At 43.7% G+C, this 21,082-nt stretch overlaps 1 protein-coding gene across 2 annotated transcripts in view; it reads left to right on the top strand.

Moving 5' to 3' along the window:
* SLC6A12 (solute carrier family 6 member 12) overlaps positions 1-21,082 on the top strand; it is a 159,157-nt gene that overhangs the window by 48,788 nt on the left and 89,287 nt on the right. For both annotated transcript variants that reach the window (XM_033952482.1, XM_033952483.1), the window contains exon 3: positions 1,069-1,289. In XM_033952482.1, coding sequence (XP_033808373.1) covers positions 1,082-1,289 — 208 coding nt within the window. In that variant the 5' untranslated portion in view covers positions 1,069-1,081. The remainder of the gene's footprint in view (positions 1-1,068; positions 1,290-21,082) is intronic.

Below are 21,082 nucleotides of genomic sequence, written 5' to 3'. Positions count from 1 at the left end.
CAGCTATGTACCATGGATTTCCTTTGGCATTATTATGTGTTGTGATTTGTTTTATTGGGGCAATTTCTTCCACAAGTTTTTTAGTGGAAATTTTCCATAAGTTAGTTTGGTCATTAAGGGGGGGAGTGAATTGAACTGGTCTAGATTTAGTTTTAAAGAGTTTTATATTTGATTTTCTTTAATATTATTTAGATCCCTGTAAGTGAAAGTTTTAGTTTTAGTTGTTTTGGGGGGAAGAGATTGCTTGAAGGAGAAGGTAATCAATGTATGGTCTGTCTAAGATAGGAATACGTTATTGTTGAGACTAAGCAGGTCATTGCAAGTTTTAGGGACAAAGATCATATCTAATATGTGGCCAGCCAAATGGGTTGGCTCTTGAACTAGGGGAATTAGATTTAAATCCTTAATCCAAGCTAGTAGATCAGAAGTGAGGAGATGTTTAGCAGATGCCTGTTATAGAATCCTTCTAAGTGTTGTTCTGATCAGTGCTGATTTAATAGGTGCTATGTACAGAATTTAGGGAAAGTGCAAAGCCTTAGTACGCCTTAGTAAAATGGAATTTCAGTGCATACAATTTAAAACATGTTAATTTACAAAGTAAGGTGTGTTAAGTTGATGAATGTATGTTAAAAAGTATTTGTTAATATGAATGTGAGAAATGAACCAAAAAATGGCCAAAACATTTTTCCATGTACTGTACTTCCTTAGGGCTCCTTTTACTAAAGCGCTATTCTGCAGCTTTAACACGCTAAATTGCCACGCGTGCTAGACCTTTACACCAGCATTGAGCTGGCGTTAGTTCTAGCTGCGTAGCGCGGGTTTAGTGTGCGCTAAAATGCTGCGTGCGCTAAAATCGCTAACGCAGCTTAGTAAAAGGAGCCCTTAGTGCTCAGCCAATATTTTCTCCTGCTTACAACAGCATCCTGGCGGATTATCTACTTGTATTTGGAAACCAAGATGTAAGAATGAAAAGTTGCATCTGGATTCCAACACTGGAATTATCCCGGAGCCCTGCAGTTTACTTCACTGGTGATCTCACCTGACAGCAGTTTCTTTTCTTATTTCCAGCTTACAGTGCTATATGGATGGTAAGATGCATGTGGAGGAGTCCAATGTAGTTTTGCAACCTGAACATTTAAAGAATGAGAAAGAGGATGAAACTCAAAAGGAATTGGAAGAAAGAGGACAGTGGAGCAACAAAGTGGAGTTTGTTCTCTCAGTTGCTGGAGAGATTATTGGTCTGGGAAATGTTTGGCGATTCCCTTATCTTTGCTACAAAAATGGAGGTGGTAAGTTCACAGTATATACACACACACACAGATCACGGCTTCCATTATATTTAACAGATATTTGTGAAAAATAATGAATTAGTGTCCCCATAAATTTCTTGTATTAACCTGTGTCCTGTAAGATAAGAAAATGTATTCTATATGAATATATAGGTAGGTGGATCTGTTGACCTAACTATAATTACATATTTTTCTCAGGTTTCTTTATTAGTTTTATAATTGCAGAAAGTTACAATCAACCAAAACCATAGCAGAAAACGGAATGACAATACAAAATTATATCTTATATGAGATGATGGAATTTAAGAATTGAAATATATTGAACAGAGAGAGAGATGGAGAGATAATTTTCTGTGATCCAGTCTGCCCATGTGTGATGTCAACACTAATAAAAAAAAAAACTTATTAGCAATGGCCAATTCATATTTTTGAGCCTGGAAGACCATGTTCTACCACAAACTTTTGAACTTTTAAGTGAAATACCTAGGTAACGAATCGGAACAATAGCCCCCATCGCAATCCCTCCCCAATTTAGATCTTGTAAACTGTTAACCTCTAATCTCTAACTATGAATGTTCCTCACAATTTATGGAATTTTTCTAATTCATAGTGAACCGCATGGAACTTCACGGTCCTGCAATCTATAAACTGTTGTTATTATTTTTATTGTTGCTACTATCAGATATTCGCCGCTACACTCTGTAATTCGATGTCTGTGCAATTTATCTTCATTGTAAACCGCCTAGAAGTCGCAAGATTGTTGGCGGTATATAAGAATAAAGTTATTATTATTATTATTATTATTATTACTACTATCTTTACAGCAATTCAAACCAATATCAGTGCAAAAGAAAGATAACAGTTTCGCTTAAGTTTGAATTGGATGCTCAAGAGAATTCGATTTTTTTTCCCAATAATTTTGAAACAGATTTCATACAAAACTTATTAACAAGAAATACTAATCCACATTAATAAGAGACCACTATACATATTCACATTCAAATTTAAATAATCAGAAAAACAAAATTTAGTTATAAACACTAAGGGCTCCTTTTATCAAGCAGCGCTAGCAGTTTAACATGCGTAATACCACGCGCTAAACCTCCAGCCGCGCTAGCCGCTAACGCCTCCCTTAAGCAGGTGGTAGTTTTTAGGCTAGCACGGGGGTTAACGCGTGATGAAAAGTCACGCGTGTTAACCCCGCTAGCATGGCTTGATGAGCCCAAAACCACTATTTTGCTGCATATCAAACTAATGCCCATTAATTCACTCTTCACCAGAATTTTCGTTCTCAATCAGCAATCTTTCTAGATGGGTAGGATCAAAGTAAACATAACATAGAATTAACAATTACCAAACATTTACAGGGAAACTGCAGGAAGAATATACCTGATGATGACAGCATTAAACAATTTTCCAGGAGTCCATATTGCCTGATAACTAATGAAGTACATGAGAATTGTTTCCATTGGATTGGGGCTATATATGCACACTTGGGGGTCCTTTTATCAAGCTGCGGTAGGGGTTTAATGCACATAATATCGCGCATTAAACCGCCTTCCGCGCTAGCCACTAACGCCTGCATTGAGCAGGCGTTAGTTTTTTTAGCCGGCTGCGGGGGTTAGCGCGTGATGAAATGTCCGACGCACTAACCCCGCTAGCGCGGCTTGATTGAAGGACCCTTTGGTATGATTGTACAGCTATAATTATGCTCAAGTTATGTTAGGCATATGTAGAGTGACCTCAGAACACTTTGGGCTCTTTTTACTAAAGGGCGGAAGAGGTGTCTACCGTGGGCCATTGAAGTAAATGCTCTAATGCCCGCAGTAGAAACTTCTACTGTGCCTTTGTAAAAGGAGCCCTTTATGTGATCATTGACTGGCTGGCTAAATCATAACAGCTAAAGACAGACCTGTTAGTTATATGGGTTTCAATGGCCACTCGATTTAGCCAGTCAGCCAATGAATATTGGCGCTAACTAGTTATTATATTACATTCTGACTTATATTCCACCAAAGCCCTTACAAGTACATGGCAGATACCATTATTGGGAACAAATCCTGTTAAAAATAATACCATGACAGATATTCAAATAGAGCATTAACAGTAGATGATAAATTTCAAGATAAAAACTTTTTTAAACAAGAATATCTTTTAAAGTTTTCTAAAAACAGTATATTGGACCTGCTGATCTTATTAAAATGCATTTGGAGGAGTTCAATGTAGTTTTGTAAATTTATTTATGTATTCAGCCCGTCCTCCCAAAGGAGCCCAGAACGGGTTACAAGATTACATTCACAGTATAAGTAAGACAAACTTTGGTGGGAAAAACAAACTTGGGGTACATAGAGGTATAAATTTCAGCTTTTACAGTATAGTCATAACATACAGATTTGGAGATATAGACAGTGGACATAGAGTGTTTTAAAAATTTCAGTATTTTCCGAGAAGACGTTGAGGGGCATAATAAAAAAAAACGTCTAAGTCCCCTTTTGGCCTAAGGCCTTAAATATTGAAAGTAGAAGCAGGTAAAATGTCCATTATCAAAACAAACGTTCAAAAGGAGGTTTTTTTTGGATAATGGCCTGCCTCTATATTCAGCTGTTTAAACGCCCAGACCACCACTACCTCTAAACTTACACCATATAATCAACCTAAAAAAAAGCCTAAGTCCCAAACGTCCAAAACAAGGGCTTTTAGGCAAAGGAGGGGCCAGTCCTTCGCCTAAAAGCTGGATTCTGTAACCGGTGTCTGTCAAAAAGAACACCGGTCACAGAATCCCCTCACCCCAGCAATGATCGGGCTAGGAGGGAACCCAAGCCCTCCTGGCTTGGCAACCCCCACCCTGCTGACTACGATTGGGCCAGGAGGAAGCCAAAGCCTCCTGGCCCAGTGACCCCTACCAAGGCCGAGAACGATCCGGGCAGGAGGGAGCCCAATCCCTCCTGCCCAGGTGATCCCCCACCCCGGCCGAGAACGATCGGGCCAGGATGGAGCCCAACCCCTCCTGCCCAGGTGACCCCCCTACCCCCACCAAGATATGGGCAGGAGGGATCCCAGGCCCTCCTGCCCTCGATGCATCCCCTCCCATGATTGCACCCCCAAACCTACGATCGCCGCCACCTGCTAACCCGCAAGACCCACACCTGCCAACCCCTCGACCCCCCCCACCCACAATCCCCCTCCCCGTACCTGTAAAAATAGTTGGACGGACAGATCCCAAGCCCGTCCGTCCGGCAGGCCCGCCATCCCTCGAATGGCGGGCCTTAGGGCCTGATTGGCCCAGGAGGCTCAAATCCCGCCCACAGGAGGGGCCTGAGGAGCCTGGGCCAACTGGAATAGGCCCAGTAGCCTTAGGCCCCTCCTGTGGGTGGGGCCTTAGGCACATGAGCCCAACCCACAGGAGGGGCCTAAGGCTACTGGCCCGATTCCGGTTGGCCCAGGCGCCTCAAGCCCCACCTGTGGGTGGGGTTTGAACCGCCTGGGCCACTCAGGCCCTAAGGCTCGCCATTCGAGGGATGGCAGGCCTGACGGATGGACAGGCTTGGGACCTATCCGTCGGGCCAACTATTTTTACAGGTACGGGAAGGGGGATTGGGGGTCGAGGGGGTCGAGGGGTCGGCAAAGTTGGTCTTGCAGGTCAGCGGGTGGGGGCTGATCAGGGGTTCAGGGGGGCAATTGTGGGAGGGGGTGCGTCGAGGGCATGAGGGCCTGGGATCCCTCCTGCCAATATCTTAGTGGGGGTGGGGGGTAGGGGGGTCGCATGGGCAGGAGGGTTGAGCTCTCTCCTGCCCAGATCATTCTCGGCCAGGGTGGGGGTCGCCTGGGCAGGAGGGCTTGGGCTCCCTCCTGCCCGATCATGTCAAGGGGGATGATGCATCGCGGCAGAAGAGACTGGCTATGTCTCCTGCCGCGATAACGATCTGAAGTGCTGCAGTTGATGGCACTTCAGGATCGTTATCGCAGCAGGAGAGATTAGTTATCTCCCCTGCCGCAATGCGATCACCCCTCTACCCGAACTGCCACAAACCACGGCAGGAGAAATTGGGCATCTCTCCTGCTACGAGTCGCGGCAGTTTGGGTAGAGGGGTGATCACCATCGCGGCAGGATTGATGAGCCATCTCTCTTGCTGCAATGGTTGCTGTGTGTGGGGGGGGGTAGGTTGCCGGGCCGCTGAGCTGATCGCGGCAGCCGCCATCAGCTCAGCGGGCCCTTTTTCGGTATTTATACCTGTTTTGACTTGGTCTAAGTCAAAACATATAAGTGCTGACTAGGCAACCTGTCAAAATCTTTGGTTATACCTGCTGTACGCCTAGGTCTAGGTCGGCCCACCTCCCGCCTTTTCCCCTCCTCTAAAAATGCCTCTTTTTGCTCTATGCATTTAGAGGCAGGGGAAAGGCCTAAGCTGGTTTTAGATTCGTCTAAAATCAGCTTTGGTTATGGGTACTTGGACGATCAGGCTTTTTGATTGTCCAAGTATCCATTTAGGCTACTTTTTAGATGGGTTTTTTTTTTTTTTTTTAATTATGAGCCCCATAGCCTATCGTGGTTTAAATTACATCATTTCCCATATGGCCATAGCCTAACATAAGGTAAAATAGCCTGATAAAGAAGGATGCCTTCCATTGAACAAATGATCAAATTGTTTTTGGTGAAGGAAATTGAAGATAGAATTGCTTCTGTACAATATTACTTGGTCTTTCTGCTAATAATGAAATCAGTTCCACTATATAATATGGCACCTGGCCATATACGAGAATATTAGAAATCATAATACAAAGCTTAAAATAAATCCTTGCATTTACTGGCAAGTAGACATAGCTGGTGACTGGGCTAGCCACTATATGCTAATATTCAGCGGCCATCTAGCGCAAAATATTGAGTGGTTTAAGTTTATAAAAAAATAAAATTCACTACTGATGAAATATGTTGCTAATATGAGAGTTTATGAGGAAACTTCAGATTACACAAAATATTGCCTGAGATGGGTTTAATTAAATACCTTTTTTAGTTGTATGATCTGCTTTTTTTAATATATTATCCAGTATTTATGATGTTTTGAATTTGTTGTTTTTATGTGTGGTTTTTTAGCTTTTGTTATATAGATTTTATACTTTTTAATTTTGTCTTGTTTTGTTTTTAGTTTATATATGTACTTTTGTAACCTGCTTAGCATTGTTGGATTTGCAGGATACAAATATTTTAAATAAATAATAAATAAATAAAATATTATAGCTTGGCATCTCCTTAGAAGTCCTAGGAAATGTAGTATTACCTCTCTGTTATGTTGTTTACATTGGCTGCCTGGTTGAGAAAGAAATGTATTTTAGTACTACCTAAGAAAGGGAGAGGGCTGATAATTTGTGCATTATGGTTTGTTTTAATTTCCAAAAGTATTTTGTCACTGTTTTATTCTAATTTTTACTGTCTAGTTTTGATATGCATCTGTTGTTTGTTTATTAATTTATTTGTGTGTATATTGTAACCCGCATAGATTGGTGTGATATACAGGATAAAAAGTTTTTAAATAAATAAATAAATATAAGATCTTAGATAAGAAGACCACTAAAATGTTATGGCCATTGGTAACTCAAAACATTACAGGCCATGCTCTTTGATTCACTCACAGAAGTCTGTTAATTCTCCGAGATAAAGAGATATTGAAGAATACTGGGGAAAATGCCTTTAGAGTGAGGGCAGTGGAAGGGTTCATAGACAACGGCGCGAAAGACAAAGGCACGCGCCGACAACTGAGCGCAAGACGGAGGTGCGCGCCAAAGAAAATTACAGTTTTTAGGGGCTCCGACGGGCGGTTTTGTTGGGGAACCCCCCCACTTTACTTAATAGACATTGCGCCGGCGTTATGGAGGGTTTGGGGGATTGTAACCCTCCACATTTTACTGTAAACTTAACTTTTTCCCTAAAAACAGGGAAAAAGTGAAGTTTTCATTAAAATGTGGGGGGTTACAACCCCCCAAACACCCCACAATGCCCCAACAATGTGGCGCGATGTCTATTAAGTAAAGTGGGGGGTTCCCCCCCCACACACCCCCGTCGGAGCCCTAAAACCTTTAATTTTGAGCGGTGCGCACCTCCACGCTGCGCTCAATTGTCTGGGCGCGCCTTTGTCCCGGTGCGCTTTTGACCTGACACCCAGTGGAAGAATGGAATGGAGTGCTAGATCAGCTAAAGGGAGAACTTTCTTTTCTGCAGTTTAAGAAAGCACTATAAGTAGAGGAGTGGCCTTGTGGTTAGAGCAGCTGCCTCAGCACCCTGAGATTATGAATCTGATTCCCACTGCAGCTCCTTGTGACTCTGGACTAGAGAATGACACGGTGACAGAATTCATCACTGTTCCCGTCCCCTTGGATAGCTGTGGGAAACCATCATCATGTTATTCTTTAAGAAAAGAGGGAAGAATCAGAGTATGAATGGGCACAATCACTGAATGCTTGTGTAGAAAGACTGAGGTTGAGATAGACACTAAAGAATGACACAGGATAGTTTACCACGGTTATCCTCGGGGATGGCGACGGTAATGAATTCTGTCACTGTGTCATTCTCTACTCTGGACAAGTTACTTCATTGCCCTATGTAAACTTCTTTGATTATATAAACCACACAGAAAGTGTTATATCAAGGTAGAGGCGCTGATAAAGGACTGCAGCATTGATCACCTTGATGGACACAATCTGATGAGGACCAGCCAGCACGGCTTCGGCAAAGGAAGATCGTGCTTGACGAACTTGCTACACTTCTTTGAGGGAGTTAACAGGCAGATAGACAAGGGTGACTCGGTCGACATTGTATATCTGGATTTTCAGAAGGCGTTCGACAAGGTCCCGCATGAATGACTACTTCGAAAAATTGCGAGCCATGGAACTGAGGGTAAAATACTCACGTGGATTAAAAACTGGTTAGCGGATAGGAAACAGAGAGTGGGAGTAATGGGCAATACTCAGACTGGAAAAGTGTCATGAGTGGAGTGCCGCAGGGTTCGGTGCTTAGACCCGTGCTCTTCAACATATTTATAAACGACCTGGAAATTTTTACGACGAGCGAAGTGATTAAATTTGCAGATGATACGAAGTTATTCAAAGTACTGAAGATACAGAAGGACTGTGAAGACCTGCAACGTGACATAAATACGCTCAAGAAACAGGCTGCGACCTGGCAAATGAGGTTTAACATGGATAAGTGTAAGGTGATGCATGTCGGTAACAAAAATCTTATACACAAGTACAGGATGTCCGGTGCAGTACTCGGAGAGACCCCCCAGGAAAGAGACTTGGGAGTACTGATTGACAAGTCGATGAAGTTGTCTGTGCAAAGTGCGGCGGCAGCAAAAAGGGTGAACAGAATGCTAGGAATGATTAAGAAGAGGATCACAATCAGATTGGAGAAGGTTATCATGCCACTGTACCGGGCCATGGTATGACCCCACCTGGAATACTGCGTCCAGCACTGGTCTCCGTACTTGAAGAAGGACACAGTACTACTCGAAAGGGTCCAGAGAAGAGCAACTCAAATGGTTAAGGGGCTGGAGGAATTGTTGTATAGTAAGAGATTAGAGAAACTGAGCCTCTTCCCCTTGAAAAGAGGAGACTGAGAGGGGACATGATCAAAATATTCAAGATAATGAAGGGAATAAACTTAGTAGATAAAGACAGGTTGTTCACCCTCTCCAAGGTAGGGAGAACGAGAGGGCACTCTCTAAAGTTAAAAGGGGATAGATTCTGTACAAACGTAAGGAAGTTCTTCTTCACCCAGAGAGTGGTGGAAAACTGGAACGCTCCCCTCCAGGGATTCAAGAGAAAGTTAGACAAGCTTTTGCTAAACCAGAATGTACACAGGTAAGGCTAGACTCAGATAGGGCATTGGTCTTTGATCCAAGGGCTGCCATGGGAGCAGACTGCTGGGCACGATGGACCACTAGTCTGACCCAGCAGCGGCAATTCTTATGTTCTTATGCTTTTGATATGGGTAGATATACTTATTATGCAGTCCTGGAAGGGGATATGGGTAGATATATTCATTATTTATTTATTCATTTATTTATTTTTCAATTATTATATTTATATATTTATTGCTCTGGAAATTGGGTGGGTAGTGGGATGGGTGGGAAATGTGTTAGTGGGATGGAGATTGGTAGTTGAAATTGAAATTGTTTAAATCTGATCTTTGATGTTTACAGTTACAAATTTATTTTATATTTAATTCTCATTGTACTTCCTCATGTAAAATAAAAATGATTTAATGTAAAATCATAGCTGAAAAATGTCCTTCTTCCTGTCAGTGCATGATAGTAAGAGGGACATCTAAACAAAAATGTTGTAGCAAAAAAAAAAAAAAAAAGAAAAAGTCACTGCTGGACATGAATGTTGAGGGGAGGTGAGAGGGAGATCATGGTGATGGACTGGGAGTGAATGAAGGAGGAGAGACATCTTTCAAGCCAGCTGCCCAACCATCTTCAACATACACTCTAATCCAGTGGTCTCAAACTCAAACTCTTTGCAGGGCCACATTTAGGATTTGAAGGTACTTGGAGGGCCTCAGAAAAAAAATAGTTAATGGCTTATTAAAGAAATGACTATTTTGCATGCGTAAAACTCTTTATAGTTTATAAATCTTTCTTTTTGGCTAAGTCTTAATAATAATATTGTCATTTATAGCTAAAGAGACATATGATCAAGAAATGTTTTATTTTACTTTTGTGATTATGATAAACATACCGAGGGCCTCAAAATAGTACCTGGAGGGCTGCATATGGCCTCCAGGCCGTGAGTTTGTGACCACTGCTCTAATCCATCTTCTAACATCCCAGCTTGTGTTCCAGCTCCATCTCCATTCATATCAACTCTCACCCTTCCCTCCCAACTCTGTCCTCAGCCCCACCCCTCCTTTTCCTTCCTCCCCTCCCACAGTCCTCCCCAATTTGTTTGGCACTTCTCCATCAACCAATCTGACTAGCAGAGATTCCTCAGATATCTTGTTCCTTAGTCTTTCTTTAGCACTGGTCCACAGACACTGCTATTTTCTGGCCAATCATTCTTTGAGTAACACCTCCTCACATTTCTCTACACTGCTCTCTTCTCTCTTAGTTATACCACACACTTCCCTAAAGTCCCAGATGAAACTATTGTTCTGTCATCCATTCTGATATCAACCACAGTTAAGTCTCAGAACAATACAGTCTGAAAGTTTAGCAGACTCTATAAGAACATAAGAATAGCCTTACTGGGTTAGACCAATGGTCCATAAAGCCCAGTAGCCCGTTCTCATGGTGGCCAATCCAGGTCACTAGTACCTGGCCAAAACTCAAGGAGTAGCAATATTCCATGCTACCGATACAAGGCAAGCAGTGGCTTCCCCCGTCTCGGTAGACTCTATTGATTATCTCCGCAAATGGCTCCTTCCCAGAGTTATTTGCTCTCTTAATGACAAGTTTTTCCATTGATCCTTAGTCTTGGACTCAACCTCATCCTGGAAGGAAACTCTTAATTTTATGATGACTTTATTTATTTATTTTTCACATTTGTAGCCCACCTACAACTAAATGGCATGCAATAGAAACATACCCAGTAAAAGAAAACCAAGAACAGCACAAATTCATTTTACAGCTTAACATATTTTTTCCATAGATGCTTTCAGTCTTGAGATGCTTAATCTGCCAATAGAAAGGCTTTTATGTACAAATGTGTTTTTAACAGCTTTATAAAGTGCAAAAAGAGAAGGAGCATTCGAAGAACATTCCACAGCTTAGGCCCCATTAGAAAAAACAACTATGGAGGAGTCACAGCATGTTGTATGCACCACAATACAGGCATAGCCACTCATTTTTCCTCACTAATCAGTAAAGGGCAAATTCTATAAGAAGCACCCAAAAGTTAGGCGCCCATGCGAGCGCTTAAACATAGAAACATAGAAAGATGACGGCAGAAAAGGGCTATAGCCCATCAAGTCTGCCCACTCTACTGTCCCACCCCATTAAGTCAGAGTGCTGCTCGACCCACGTAGAGATCCCATGTGGATGTCCCATTTATTCTTAAAGTCGAGCACGCTAGTGGCCTTGATCACCTGCACCGGAAGTTTGTTCCAGTGATCCACCACCCTTTCTGTAAAGAAATACTTCCTGGTGTCACCACCAAATCTCCTTCCTCTGAGTTTGAGCGGGTGCCCCCTTGTGACTGAAGGTCCCTTAGGAAAGAATATGTCATTTTCCACCTCGACACGACCTGTGACGTACTTAAATGTCTCAATCATGTCTCCCCTCTCCCTGCGCTACTCTAGAGAGTAGAGCTGCAACTTGCCCAGTCTTTCCTCGTATGAGAGACCCTTGAGTCTGGAGACCATCCTAGTGGCCATTCGCTGGACTGACTCAGCTCGAAATACATCTTTACGGTAATGTGGCCTCCAGAATTGCACACAGTACTCCAGATGAGGTCTCACCATGGTTCTGTACAGTGGCATTATGACTTCAGGTTTACGGCTGACGAAGCTTCTATTGATACATCCCATCATCCGCCTTGCCTTGGATGAGGCCTTCTCTACTTGTTTGGCAGCCTTCATGTCTGCACTGATGATTACTCCCAAGTCCCGTTCTTCTGAGGTCGTAGCTAGTGTTTCTCCATTCAAGGTGTATGTTCTGCATGGATTTCTGCTGCCGAGATGCATCACCTTACACTTCTTTGCGTTGAAGGCCAGCTGCCATGTTGAGGACCAGTTTTCCAACTTGATCAGATCCTGCGCCATACCATCCGTGAGATCGCTTTCACCTACTATATTACACAGTTTGGCGCTTAAGAGCTGGGATTCTGTAAGACGGTGCTAACACGTAGCCATGCCCACGCCTAAAATGCATAGCGCCTATTTTTTTGAAGGCCGGCTAAATTTTTAGAGGCGCCATGTTACAGAATCGCGCTTTGATAGGCGCCTATGTTTCAATCAGTGCTGATTAAAAAGCTTAATTGAGCTTGTTCTTCCATTTAATTAGGTGCCTAACTTTAGGCGCTGGTTACAGAATTTGGGCCTAAGTCTCTCCTTGCAGTGTAAAATTGTATCATAGACTTATAAACTTTAAAAAAATAAACATAGCACCTTTTACGGTATGCAAAATTGCACTGGTAGCCAATGTAGATGCTTTAATACAGTTGTCACAAATTGGTAATGGGCCAGACCACCAATCATCCGTGCTGCAGCATTCTGAATCACTTGTAAGGCATGCAATCAAGCTTGATAATCTGAGGTAAAGCATGTTGCTAAAACCTAATCCTGACAAGATCAAAGATTGAACTACAGATCTGAAATCAGATGACCATAGCATAGGTTTCAATCCAACAATCAGCCTTGGGCGGCTACCTCTCAGGTGTGCATACATACCAACATCCAGTTCATAGTACAGGACCATCCAAATGGAAAAGTCCATTTTTAGCATATGTTCTCCTTTTTAAATGCCTCTGTAATGTCCCTTAATCTCTTCTCTTCCATAAAGTGACTGGAACCTGATTGGTGAGAATTTTAATGTGGGACTGCTCTAGGAACTTTCCCATGATGTGGGCTTTAAGTGCTATTAGTTCCTTAACTGTAAAAGGAAGAGATCATTGACACCCATGTGTAGCACTGGTTGTGAAGTGCTTTATCACTTTGCCAAGACTTTGATGTACTGAATAAAAACAGTTCTAGTGGTGCCTTGGGTTTATCATCACATAACGAAATCTGGCGTTCTGTCAATGAAAATAAGAGTAATTCTGTCAATGAAAATAATGGTAATTAAGGCAAAACAAGAACATTTGTAGCAGATGGAAGACTAGAAAAGGCATGCTGATAATTTATTGCATTATACAGTTTGCTAAAAGACCAAAGCAAAACAACAAAAAGAAAAAGTATTAATTTTCGCAAACAAACCCCTCCTTTTTTATCGGCAGCTGTGGCGGTATTAGTTCCAACACTCATAGAATTCCAATGAGCATCGGAGATAATACCGCTGCGGCTGGCAATAAAAAAGCCTAACACGGCTTCATAAGAGGGGGAGGTAAATTCTGAGACAAAAGCCATTTAATGATGCTAACCCTTAAGCAAAATGTTGAGTCAAAAGAAGACAATTACTATTCAGTTTAAGAGATCTATATTTAAAAGGTTTGTATAGCTAACTTTGGGAATTAGCCAGATGAATCTTATTGGTTTTAACTTTCCCCTTCCACTACTGACCAGCTAAACCAAGGGATCCAAAGCCCTCCAGAAACATAAAAATACTTACTGTACCTGAGTGTACACCATTTCAATAACTTTCAGGTTTACACGTGGCTTATATATTTAGATACAATATATATTTTTCTGTTCCTGGATGTCACACAATTTAAAAAGAAAAGAGTTAAAGTAGGACTCAAACATTGATCCCTTGGTTTACAGTCCACTGCAATAACCATTAGGCTACACCTCAGATCTACATGTTGCCCTGTTTAGAAGGCCCATAATACATGAAGCTGTCACAGAGCCTGGTATGCGTTTCAGTTTCACTTTCAAGGGAGATGGAGGGGACAGCAACCACTGCCTTACCAAGCTAGATGTTCAGTCAGAGCACCTTTTTGTACCTTAGATGAAGTTGAAACAGGTCTGATTAAGGATGTCCTTTATAGAATTGGACATTTCCTTCCCTTCGGTAATCACAGATGGACATCCTGATTTTGGATCTTCCTTAGTCCCTCCCACAATACTTCCAACAATATGGCAGTGTCAGACATCCAAATCCTGCCTTTGCAAAATAGGGATTTGGATGTTTTAAGCACATGGTGTCCGTTCCAGCATTTTGGGACATCAAAACTAAGCACCTTAATAAAAATTGCCATCAAGATATCTGTGCATGTGTATCGATTTATTCAAGCTTCTCACACTTGAGGGCACTAGTAACTACCATTTTGGGAGATGTGAAAAAAGGGAAATGTTCTGAAAGCAAGTTGTAGGTGCTCCCCCAATGATGAGACCTACTTTATTCTGTTTGGAGCAAGGGGAGAAGGCAATCTGAGGCTAGAGTGAGAAAGGAGAAGGAATATGGCTTCAGAAAGAGAATCTGGTACTCATGTTGGTGAAGAAGAGTCCTGAAGCACCAGAAGAGCCAAGGAAGAGCTTGGAACTCCCATTTGGGATCCTATAGCAGCAACTCCCAATGGGGTAGGTGAGTGGAAAGTGTCAAAGAGGAAGACACAGGAGACAAAAGGGCGAGGTACCCATTCCTGGACCCCCAAAGTTAACAGAGAGTTCTCTGCCCTAGAAGCAACTACAAAGGAAGTACATTCATTTGTAAAAAGGCACTGAAAGTGTGTCAAGGCCTCAAAGAAAGAACCTGTCAGCACTGTGGTTAAGAATTAAAGTTTACAGAGTGCAGTTATCAACTGTGTTACAGAAGAAGTTGAATGACCTGTTATCTTGTAGTTGTATTGATTTCTATGCTATCATGTGCTGTTTGGAACATAATTTGTAGGTCTGTGAGAAATTTGGAAGTGTGCCTTTGCCCAGAGAGAGGAATCTCATTCCCTCATTCTGAGACTCCACACACCAGGGTTTTTTTCCCCAAAATGAGGAATGGATTGGAACACCCGCACACACTCACACCCACACATACCCACACCCACATCCGCTATAACAGCTATCTGGGACTGGGTCTCCTATTTTATGTTTCTCTCCATTTTGCATACTTAATGCTGGATTCCATATAAGTCAACCAAATTTGGGCACGAATCCTAGATCCACATGTAAATTAATTAGTTAATGAGCTGTTAACAATCAATCATCTGAGCAGAAGAGAGCAGGAGAAAAGCAGCTACATAGAGAGGCAGAGGGAGAGAGAAGCCAAAGGGGAAAAAGCAGATAAAACAACAGGAGAGAGAAGCAGAGGCAGGAGATCAAGAGGGGAATCGGTGAGAGTTAGCTCCACCCACCCCCTGATGTCCACCACCGAAGCTCCACCTTAAAAGGGGAGGGGCCAACGGAGCAGAGTTGATCTGAGCAGGAGAGAGCAGGAGAAAAGCAGCTACATAGAGAGGCAGAGGGAGAGAGAAGCCAAAGGGGAAAAAGCAGATAAAACAGCAGGAGAGAGAAGCAGAGGCAGGAGACCAAGAGGGGAATCGGTGAGAGTTAGCTCCACCCACCCCCGATGTCCACCACCGAAGCTCCGCCTTAAAAGGGGAGGGCCAACAGAGCAGAGTTGATCTGAGCAGGAGAAAAGCAGCTACAGAGAGAGGCAGAGGCAGAGAGAACAAAAGGGGGAAAAAAGCAGATAAGAGCAGGCGCAACCACAGCAGACCCAGACGGCATCCGCAGCAAACCGGCAAGCAGACAGCAATGGAAGCAGCAGACGGAAACAAGATGTTGAGCTACCCAGTTTTCTGCATCGTCTGCCATATGTATGACTACCTCCCTTCTGGGAGGCGGTCGTACGTATGCGCCCGATGCGGAGAACTGGAAAGCCTGAAGAGACAAGTCAGACTCCTGGAGGGCAGAATATTGGAACTGGAGGCACTTCAAGCAGGGGAGGAGGGAGACAGAGATGCAGAGAACGTCCAGACAGAAGAAGCAGAGAACAAGACAGAAGACACCATTGAGGAAGAAGTCCGAGAGCTGGAGAAGTTCATAGAGGAGGCATACAGGGAGGCCGTGGAAAATCACCAGCAACAGTGGAACTGCCAAAAGACACCTACAGAAAGTGTGGACCACCCAACAGACAACCACCAGGAAGAAATGGGTGATTCAGTAGCAAGAAAGAAGGATACGGACCTGCGGCAAGAGAGATGGACATACACCAGGGACACGGACCTGAGGCTGGAGAATCAAGAGAAGATAGAGAGGACAGCAATCGTCGTGGGCAATTCCATCATCAGACAAGTTGACAGCCACATAGCGGGAGGAAGACTTGATCGGCTGATGACCTGCCTTCCGGGAGCCAAGGTAGAAGACATAGTGAGCCGCATCGACAGGATCCTCAACAGTGTGGAAGAAGAAGATACGGCGGTGGTGATCCATGTGGGGACGAACAACGTGAGCAATAGGAACTACAACAGGGAAGTACTGAAGGACCAGTTCCGGATGCTAGGAAGGAAGCTGAAGACCAGAACGCAGAGGATAGCATTCTCGGAGATCCTGCCGGTACCCAGGGCAGATGAGAAGAGGCAGATGGAGCTGCAAGCAGTCAACGCGTGGATGCGGCGCTGGTGTGAGGAAGAAGGATTCCACTTCATGCGCAATTGGACAACGTTCTGGGGGAAGAGCAAGTTCTACAGGAAGGATGGACTCCACCTCAGCAGAGACGGAACGAGGCTACTTGCAAGCAACATCAAGAGAGAAGTGGACAAATTTTTAAACTAGGAAGAAGGGGAAAGCCGACAGTCGACAGAGAGAGAGAGTCGATGGTTCAGGAACCGGTATACCCAGAGGATACCATGCAAGAAGATAGAGGGAAAGACTCACCGGATTACAGGCAAGAGAGATCAAAAAGGACACAAGAGGGAAGTTAATGCAAGAAAGGAAAAAGCTGCAAACTCAAGTGTATGTACACAAACGCAAGGAGCCTTACAAATAAGATGAATTAGAAGGGTGAATAGGGTGAATTAGAAGCCATAGCACAAAAAGATAACGTTGACATCATAGGCATCACGGAAACATGGTGGACTGAGGAAAACGTCTGGGACACTGTGCTACCGGGATACAAACTATACCGCAGAGACAGAGTGGCTCAAAAAGGTGGGGGCGTTGCCATATACGTCAAAGAGGAAATTGAATCTGCTGGAGAGAACACGCCACAACTGACGGATAAGTTAGAGTCTCTATGGGTCAAAATTCCAGGAACAAATGGCCTGGAAACGAAGATCGGCATCTACTACCGACCCCCAGGGCAGTCCAAAGAAATTGATGGAGAAATGACAGACGAGATTAAACGCAACTGCAAGGGAGGCAACACGGTTATCATGGGTGACTTCAACTATTCGGGAATAGACTAGAACCTAGGCATCTCCGGCTGCATTAGAGAGACCAAGTTCTTGGATGCTGTAGGCGATTGCTTCCTGGAACAACTTGTCAAGGAAAATACTAGAGGAAATGCAATTCTGGACTTAATTCTAAATGGCCTGCGAGGACCAGCACAAGATGTAGAAGTAGAAGGGACGCTGGGAAGCAGTGATCACAATATGATCCGCTTTGATCTGGACGCAGGGGAGAAACATCGGTCCAAAACGACAGCCACGGCACTGAACTTCCGAAAAGGGAATTACGAAGGGATGAGACTCATGGTAGGGAAGAAGATTAAGAAGAGGATAAGCACTGTAAAAACGCTAGAGCAAGCTTGGTCCCTTTTTAAGGACTCAGTCACCGAGGCGCAAAATATATATATACCGCGTATCAACAAGGGATCCAAGAGGAAAAAGAACAAAGAACCGGCGTGGCTCACTGTAGAGGTGAAGGAAGCGATCAGAAACAAGAAAACTTCATTTACGGAATGGAAAAGGTCAAAAATGGATGAAAACTGGAACAAGCACAAACAACATCAATGCAGGTGCCATAAGGCGGTAAAAGGGGCCAAAAGAGACTACGAGGAAAAAATAGCCAAGGAGGCGAAGAACTTCAAGCCGTTCTTTCGATATATTAAGGGGAAAGGAAGTGGTGGGACCTTTGGATGACCATGGAATAAAGGGAGCACTAAAGGAGGACAAAGCAATCGCTGACAAACTGAACACATTTTTTGCATCTGTATTTACCAAAGAAGATGTACACAGCATACCAGAACCCATCAGGTTATATGCTGGAACGAAGACGGAAAGCTGACAGGATTGACGGTCAATCTAGAGGAGGTATGTAGGCAGATTGATAGGCTTAAGAGCGATAAATCCCCGGGACCGAATGGCATCCATCCGAGGGTCATCAAGGAACTGAAAGGGACCATAGCTGAACTGCTTCAATTAATAGCCAATCTGTCGATCAAATCGGGAAAGATTCCGGAAGACTGGAAGGTAGTGAATGTTACACTGATCTTAAAGAAAGGTTCGAGGGGAGATTCGGGGAACTACAGACCGGTGAGTCTGACCTCTGTACCAGGAAAGATGGTAGAGTCACTGATAAAGGACAGCATCATTGATCACCTTGACGGAAACGGGCTGATGAGGACCAGTCAGCACGGTTTTAGCAAAGGCAGATCGTGTTTGACGAACTTGCTGCACTTCTTTGAGGGAGTAAACAGATAGATAGACAAGGGCGATCCAGTCGACATTGTATATCTAGATTTTCAGAAGGCGTTCGACAAGGTTCCGCATGAATGACTACTTTGGAAAATTGCAAGCCATGGAATTGAGAGTGAAATACTCACGTGGATTAAAAACTGGCTGGAGTATAGGAAACAGAGAGTGGGGGTAAATGGACAATACTCAGACTGGAAGAGCGTCACCAGTGGGGTGCCGCAGGGCTCGGTGCTTGGACCCGTGCTCTTTAACATCTTTATAAATGATCTGGACATAGGTACGACGAGCGAGGTGATTAATTTTGCGGATGATACGAAGTTATTCAGAGTAGTTAAGACACAGGGGGATTGCGAAGATCTGCAACGTGACATAATCAAGCTCGAGGAATGGGCATCGACATGGCAGATGAGGTTCAACGTGGATAAGTGTAAAGTGATGCATGTCGGTAACAAAAATCTCATGCACGAATACAGGATGTCCGGGGCGGTACTTGGAGAGACCTCCCAGGAAAGGGACTTTGGAGTTCTGATCGACAAGTCGATGAAGCTGTCCACACAATGTGCGGCGGCAGCAAAAAGGGCAAACAGAATGCTAGGAATGATAAAGAAGGAGATCACGAACATATCAGAGAAGGTTATCATGCCACTGTACCGGGCCATGGTACGCCCTCACCTGGATTACTGCGTTCAGCACCGGTCGCCGTACCTGAAGAAGGACACGGTACTACTCGAAAGGGTCAAGAGAAGAGCGACTAAGATGGTTAAGGAGCTGGAGGAGCTGCCGTACAGTGAAAGATTAGAGAAACTGGGCCTCTTCTCTCTCAAACAGAGGAGATTGAGAGGGGACATGATCAAAACATTCAAGGTACTGAAGGGGAAAGACTTAGTAGATAAGGACAGGTTGTTCACCCTCTCCAAGGTAGGGAGAACAAGAGGGCACTCTCTAAAGTTGAAAGGGGATAGATTCCATACAAATGTAAGGAAGTTCTTCTTCACCCAGAGAATGGTAGAAAACTGGAACGCCCTTCCAGAGGCTGTTACAGGGGAAAACACCCTCCAAGGATTCAAGACAAAGTTAGACAAGTTTCTGTTGAACAAGAACGTGCGCTGGTAGGGCTAGTCTCAGTTAGGATGCTTGTCTTTGACCAGAGGGTCGCCGCGTGAGACGACTGCTGGGCATGATGGACCACTGGTCTGACTCAGCAGTGGCAATTATTATGTTCTTATGTTCCCTGTTCTATAAAATGTGCACTCAACTTTCATAGCCTGCAACTCAAAAGGGGGGTGCAACGCAGGCAAGGTGAGTACCTAGAAATTACGCACAATTTTATAGGATAGGGAAATTTATACGCTCAACTGTCAGTATTACACACTAGCCTTTACACTAGGTTTCAGCAGGCATAAGTGCCGATAGGTGTGAGATCCACACTAAGCTAGTATTCTGTAAAAAGCCCTCCATTCAAACTGTTGTAGAATACTAGTTTAGTGTGTTTTTTCCCAGAAACTAACTTTGGGTACCATTTATAGAATTTTCCCTCTAAGTAATTGCAGTTAGAGACCTTTGGCCAGGCATTATGCTTCTGCATCCTATGATGATGAGCTGCCTATCTTTATTAATGGTCCCAAAAAATAGATAAGTATTCTGTAAGATCCAATATGAGGAAATAAAAAGGGTAGAACACACTGAAGAAACGTGTGTATAGAGTTTATCTCCCACAACTATCAACAAAATTCTAGAACATCTTACATGACCGTGTTTCGTCCACACAATGGCTGCACCAGGGGCTCATTAGGACTAAGTGGAGGATTAAAAAACATCAACTTGATAAAAGCAATTCTCTTTCAAAGGACAGTTTACAGTACTTTACAGCTGCAGCTTTTATCAAGTTGGTGATATTTTTCAAACCACCACTTGGTTCTAATGAGCCCCTGAGGCAGCCATTGTGTGGACGAAACACGGTCATGTAAGAACTTGGAGGCGAGGAGGATGGCAGTTTGAGTGCAGAGCTCCTCTCCCTGGACAATCTGCCTGCTTTTAAATATCAGCAGCAGTGGGAGATCAATTGCTTTTACACCTAAGCAGCAACGGGACCAACCCACCAAAAACCCACAGTCCCGGTCCTGCAAAAATATGAGCTCCACCCTCCCTGCAGTTCGCTTGGAAAATCAACTGCTTTTACACCTAAGCAGCAGCAGGACCAGCCACCACTACCAAGAGCCCTTTGCCCCGATCCAGCCAGGCATGTGAGCTCCTCCCTCTGCAGTCCATTGGAGAGATCAATCTACCTGCTTTTAAATATCAGCAACAGTGGGAAATCAATTGCTTTTACACCTCAGCAGCAGCGGAACTATCCGCAACTACCAAGAGCACACAGACCCGATCCAACTAAGAGTGTGAGCTCCACCTCCCCCTGCAGTCCACTAGGAAGATCAACTGTTTTTTACACCTAAGCAGCAACAGGACCAGCCACCACTACCGAGAGCCCTTTGCCCTGATCCAGCCAGATAAGTAAGCTCTTCCCCCAGCATTCCGTTGGAAAAATCAATATGCTTGCTTTTAAATATTATCAGAAG

This window comes from Geotrypetes seraphini, chromosome 7, assembly GCF_902459505.1.
Source record: "Geotrypetes seraphini chromosome 7, aGeoSer1.1, whole genome shotgun sequence".
NCBI lineage: Eukaryota > Metazoa > Chordata > Amphibia > Gymnophiona > Dermophiidae > Geotrypetes > Geotrypetes seraphini.
This window is presented reverse-complemented; position numbering and strand designations above follow the sequence as displayed.